Genomic DNA, 6000 nt, shown 5'->3' with positions numbered 1-6000 from the left:
CCGACGCAGAATGGAGAGAGCATTCTAAGGAAGTAACTGAACTCTGCCCCAAGAGCTCCACGAAGGGCAACCTCAGCGGTCCCCACCCGCCTTCCCCAACGCTCAAAGCAGGGGAGGTTTCTAGTCACGTGCCGTGCCCCGCCCACCAACGCTCGTGCCCCGCCCATCAACGCCCGTGCCCCGCCCACCAACGCCCGCGTCCCGCCCACCGACGCCCAGGCTCTTACGCGGCAGGCGCCGGCGCGCGGCAGGACAAGGTGGGGCGCGGCGAGCGGCGGGGCGGGGCCACCGCTGGGCGGGAACCTGCCCCGCCGCAAGGTAGTGAGGTGGCTTCAGTCTTACCCAGCTGCTCCAGTGTCCCCGCGATGCCGAGACCAGACCCGGACACCCCGCCTCTCTGAGCCGGTCTCGGCGCAGAAAGCACAGAGGGGGGCCATGGCGGAGTCCCCCGAGCCCGAGCGGCGGGCGGCCGCGGGCGGCGCTCGCCTGGACGAGGAAGACGAGGAGCGCGAGCCGCTGCTGCCGCGGATCGCCTGGGCCCAGCCGCGGAAGAGCGCCCCGGGGACCGCCGTGAGGATGGTCGAGGCTGCCCGGAAGGAGGGCGCGGCCTCTCTCAGCGCGATCGACGAGAAACTGCTGTTCGGGCCCAGGGACTCGCCCCGCTGTCCCTCCCTGGACTCGCCCCGCTGTCCCTCCCTGGACTTGGGGCTTTCGAGGAGCTCGCCCACCCACCGGGACTGCGACCGCTCCCTGGGTTCAGGTGGGACTCGGCTCTCCCGTTCTCCCCGCGACCCTCCCAGGCCGTCGGTCGCCGCTCAGCTCCCCTCCCCGGGTCCCCGCTCCGGGCCCCCCGCCTGCCCCGGCTCTATTCTCCGTGTCACACTAGCACTTGTCTAGTAGGAAAGGCAGGTCGCCGGGCTTCCCGACCGGGACACAAGCCGGGGACGAGCCGCTGCTCAGACCTGGACACCTTCCCGGCCTTTCTCCCCTGCTCCCACGTGTCCTGCCCCCCTTTTCCAGGGGCTGTGGGCTGCTTCACCTAAGGGCTATGGTTGTCATAAACTCTGATCCCCGAGCCCTCCCTTGAGAGTGAGCCTAAACTTTTAGAATCAGGCACTGAAGGAAGCTTAACACTGTAAAGTGACGTAAGTTGTTTGCTCAGTTTGGACTTGAGTTTTGGGTTAAGAACCCTGTACCATCAAAAAAGTCCCCAGAGTTGTGAACTTGCAAGATGGTGCAGTAAAGAATGTCCAGTTGCCACTGGGACACGTTTTGAAAACTTTTGCTGTTAAATGTTATTGTTATTGTGACGTTGGCCAGAGGGGGCAGAGGCAGTTGAATTTCTGTACCTACTTTCCTGCAGTGTTTTTTTTCTTGCGTCATTTCTATTTGCCTTAAGAAGAAGAAGAAGAAATTTATTATTAAGCGGACTAATAGCCTCAGGTGAAAAAGAAGGTAACTGAAACGATGTTGAAAGTTAGTAAAATTTAGGGACACTACTGCAGGCATGGATATTAATAAAGCAAGTTTTTTGACATGTCAAGAGTAGACTAGTAAGAGTCCTAGAAGATGAGACAAGCTAGTCTGTAAAATTGTGTTAACACCTGTGTGCTAGTGGTTAGGATGGTTTAAATGAGATGGTGTGTGCACTTTGCCTGGAGTATCACTCCATACAAGATAGCTTAAAAAAAAAAGTTTTCGTTAATACTGCTGTTTTTCCGGAATCGTTAGATTTTACCTCTGCTGCTGCTGGTACATTAATGGGCCTTCTACATTATGAAGAATTTTAGAGAGAATAGGTTATTTAAATTGTAGTTGAACTTAAGAGTCGGAGACCTAATGGAAGCAGACTTTCCAATTCAAGGGTTTCACTAATAATAAAGCTTTAGCAAACTGGTTCCGAGGTGCAGGTCGGCTATCATAATGTTAGCTAATGGATGCATTGACAGTTCAACATTTAACAGAACAAACATGAAGTTGGAACCGCATCACAAATGGACCCACATTCACCTAGCTACATTGATAATTTGGGTATATGTTATGTAGAATCCAGTCTGTGAAGTAACTTAAGATCCGTGTGGTTAGCTTGCCTTTTTCTACCCCAAAGTTACCTGTGTAGCTATATTTTAGAGCCTGAGACCTTAAAAGTGCATTTATTCTGTGAAAGTGAGGTTTTCTAAATAATATTAAGGCTAGAAAAAGTAAAATGGGAGGTAATGTTCTCAGAATACTAGTACAAATGGATTAATAAAGAGAATTCCTACCTTTTTAAATGGTAATAACTTCTATCACAGTGTATGGTTTAAGATCTTTTTTTGTATACTTCGTTAAATCTCACTACAGCACTGCAAGTTAGTTATTCACCCCCATCCCTACTGTGAGGATTGAAAATGAATAAAACTGTAATGACTAGTAGTTATAGAACCTCAGAGGTCAGCCAAAGTTAAGTATCCAGGAAGTGGTAAAGACAGGCCTACATTTTTTTTCCATTTTGCTGTGCATCCCCAAGTGTTATAAAATAGTTGTTACTTTTGGTTGTTTATTATGGAGGTCTTATTTTAATGTATTTAAACGTAATTTTGAATTGTAAATGTTATTTTACAAATTTTAAACCAATCTTCTAAAAATTTATGATTGAGTAATTTAACAACATTTTTAAGTTTAGTTATTTTTCAGTGAGGACATTAACTTCCTTTGTCCTTTCCATCCATTTTTTATGAAGCCACCTCTCTAGTATCAATAAATTCTTGCTTGTAGATTAATAGTAGCATAATTTATGACTATCCTGTTTATGTAATTTGTGTACTTTAGCTAGTGATGGATGTCATGTGTCTCATCTTTAACAAGGCATTTGACAAAAGTCTAGAACCAGCATAAACCAGTGTCGTTGGATCAGTGTCAAAGTAGAAGGATTAGTGGCATTCCTTGTTCTGTCATTTTAATCAGTGAATTGGAGAATAATAAAGGTGGTAATAACTAATACCTACATAACAGTAAATGCAGGGTATCCTCCTATATAATAAAAGGGTAATATGCAAATTGACCCTAACGGTGGAATGACCAGAATGACCGCTCGACCAGTCACTATGAGGCACACTGACCACCTCTTGGTCCCTTTCCTTGGCTGGCAGGCTCTGATCGCCCAATGGCGAACACGGAACCCGGGTGGGTGGCAGGGAACACGGGTGGCGCCAGGCCGAGGCCCCCACCCCACCAGTTACCCCCCACACAGAGGGCAACCCGCAGCAGGGGGCAGGGCCACCAAGTGGATGGAAACGGCCAACCTCTCGGTTCCTCCCCACCCCGGCTGGCAGGCTCCAGTCACCTAATGGTGAATGGGGAACTGGGGGTGGGTGGCAGCGGGGGGTGGGGCCGGCTGCGGGCAGCCGAGAAAGATGGCCCTGATCGAAGGCCATGCCTAGGGACCGTACTCACGCACAAATTTTGTGCGCCAGGCCTCTAGTAGTTCTATATGCATCGTATATTACACATAACTGACCCTATGAAGTGAGTACTATTTTTTATTCTCATTTTAAGGAAGCAGAGACAGATGAAGTGACTTCGCCAAGGTTCCAGTTAACACAAACAAGGAGCACATATCAGTTTTGTTAGAGAGCCTAACAATTAAGAGAATGGTAGAATTCACAAAGAGCTACTAAAATAAAAGGAAATGTGTTTTTATAAGCCATTTAATGATTCATGGTGGCTTATAAATGTAGGAACAAAATAAAATCACTTGCCCTAGCTGGTTTGGCTCAGTGGATAGAGCGTCGGCCTGCAGACTGAAGGGTCCCGGGTTCGATTCCGGTCAAGGGCATGTACCTTGGTTGCAGGCACATCCCCAGTAGGGAGTGTACAGGAGGCAGCTGATCGATGTTTCTCTCTCATCGATGTCTCTAACTCTCTATCCCTCTCCCTTCCTCTCTATAAAAAATCAATAAAATATATTAAAATAAATAAATAAAATCACTTAAAAGTAAGGATGCATTTTTATGTATTATAGAAGTGTACACTTGAAACCTATATGATCTTACCAACCAATGTTGCCCCAATAAATTTAATAAAAAATAAATAAAAGTAAGGAGAAAAGCCGAAACCGGTTTGGCTCAGTGGATAGAGCGTCAGCCTGCGGACTGAGGGGTCCCGGGTTCGATTCCGGTCAAAGGCATGTACCTTGGTTGTGGGCACATCCCCAGTGGGGGGTGTGCAGGAGGCAGCTGATCGATGTTTCTCTCTCATCGATGTTTCTGGCTCTCTGTGCCTCTCCCTTCCTCTCTGTAAAATATCAATAAAATATATTTTAAAAAAAAAGTAAGGAGAAAAGATGAGAATGGGAAATAAGGATAATAAATTACATAAAATGAAGGCTGGATAAGTACACAAAATGCACATCAGATACTTGATGCAGGCAGCCCACAAATTTGATTTTAAGATTACCGAGCAGCCAACTTGAGAGAAATATAATCACTGAGCCCATACAAGTTGAAACAAACATTATTGGAACAAAAACAGAACTGACAAATGATAACCTATCATGTATTCTCTTGGAGAAGAGACTATATGTTGAATAATACCTTTGTCATAAAAATGATTGATTTTATACTATTCCTTATAACTTCCCTGAAGCCCATTTCAATAGAAGTAATTCTACAGGGTGGTGCTATCAGCATTTCTGGATCTAGATTCAAGACACTGATAATTTGGCTTAATTTAGAAGAAGTTCTTAGAAGAGTAGAAGTTCTATGTGTCCGAACAATTCTCCATAACTGAGCTTTTGAAAGGTAGTAAGCAATTGTGTGTTGGAGATTATTCCAGTAATAATAAATCTATTCTTTATTTTCCATTTATTGCAGAGATTCAGCATTCATGAGATGTTTGAGTGCCTACTGGGTATTAGTAGAAATGGAGGCCTTGGGAAATCAAATGGAAATCTGGTCATCAGCCTTGTCCCCACATAGCTTTGTAGCCTAATGGAGGAATTGGTCAATTAAAACAAACAGTTCTAATAGATTGAAATAAGTGCTTGATGGGGCAAGCTGAGGGTTCCATTAAGCTATGCCCTAAATTTTTAGGGGCCTGGGAAGACTTAGCTGAGGAAGTTGCATCTAATATGAGAACTAAAGGATGAATAGCACTGAGGCAGGGTTCAGGTCACCAAACTTGTAAACCTAATAATGATTAGTCTAGCACCTAAATAATACATTTATTCAATTCATTATTAAGTATCACCTCTTCAGGGATACACAGTGAACAATAAAGACAAAGTTCCTTCCTTCTAGGGATTTTCATGCGGTAGATAAGAATTATTTGGAATTAGCATATCAATTGTATAGCCATGACTAAAATCCTTAGATGACTTTTTTAAAATATGGAATGCTTCACGAATTTGCGAGTTATCCTTGCGCAGGGGCCATGCTAACCTCTGTATTGTTCCAATTTTAGTATATGTGCTGCCGAAGTGAGCACAGATGACTTATTCTTTTAAGTAGGATAAATATACCCCCTAAACCTTTTTGTAGTATTTTTCTTAGCACAAACATTTAAAAATTAGTAAATAACAGTATTATTTCTGTCTGAATTAAAGCAAATTTTAAATTAAGAAAAGTTTATGTTTTGAATTTTTGTAATCTTGGATGCATATAATAGCAATTAATTCATTCTCTAAGTGTTTATTTAGTGCCTGTTATGTTCCAGGAACTTTAAAGGTGCTGGGCATCAGCTGTGAAAGAAATTCTTGTCTTCTTGGAGCTCACAAAATAAGTAAATTATATGTTAAGTGATAAGAAAATTAAAGTGGAGGTTAAGGGAGATTGGATAGCATCCTGGAGACCATTATAAGAACTCGTACTTTTTCTTCAAGTGAGACACGAAACCGTTGTGCTGTTTTGTACAAAGGAGTGATATGATCTGATTTATTTTAAAAGGATTGCTATAGCTTCTCTGTTGAATGTAGAAAGGGCATGGGTGAAAGGAAGACCAGTTAGGAGACTTGTAATAACA

At 44.1% G+C, this 6000-nt stretch overlaps 1 protein-coding gene across 1 annotated transcript in view; it reads left to right on the top strand.

Moving 5' to 3' along the window:
* Positions 1-213: 213 nt before the first annotated feature.
* PI4K2B (phosphatidylinositol 4-kinase type 2 beta) overlaps positions 214-6000 on the top strand; it is a 31320-nt gene continuing 25533 nt past the window's right edge. The window contains exon 1 of the mRNA XM_080641224.1: positions 214-760. Coding sequence (XP_080497350.1) covers positions 436-760 — 325 coding nt within the window. The 5' untranslated portion in view covers positions 214-435. The remainder of the gene's footprint in view (positions 761-6000) is intronic.

Source organism: Plecotus auritus, assembly GCF_963455305.1.
Source record: "Plecotus auritus genome assembly, chromosome: 1".
In the NCBI taxonomy this organism is placed as follows: domain Eukaryota; kingdom Metazoa; phylum Chordata; class Mammalia; order Chiroptera; family Vespertilionidae; genus Plecotus; species Plecotus auritus.
The sequence above is the reverse complement of the archived record's forward strand: the minus strand, read 5'-3'. Positions and strand labels throughout refer to the sequence as shown.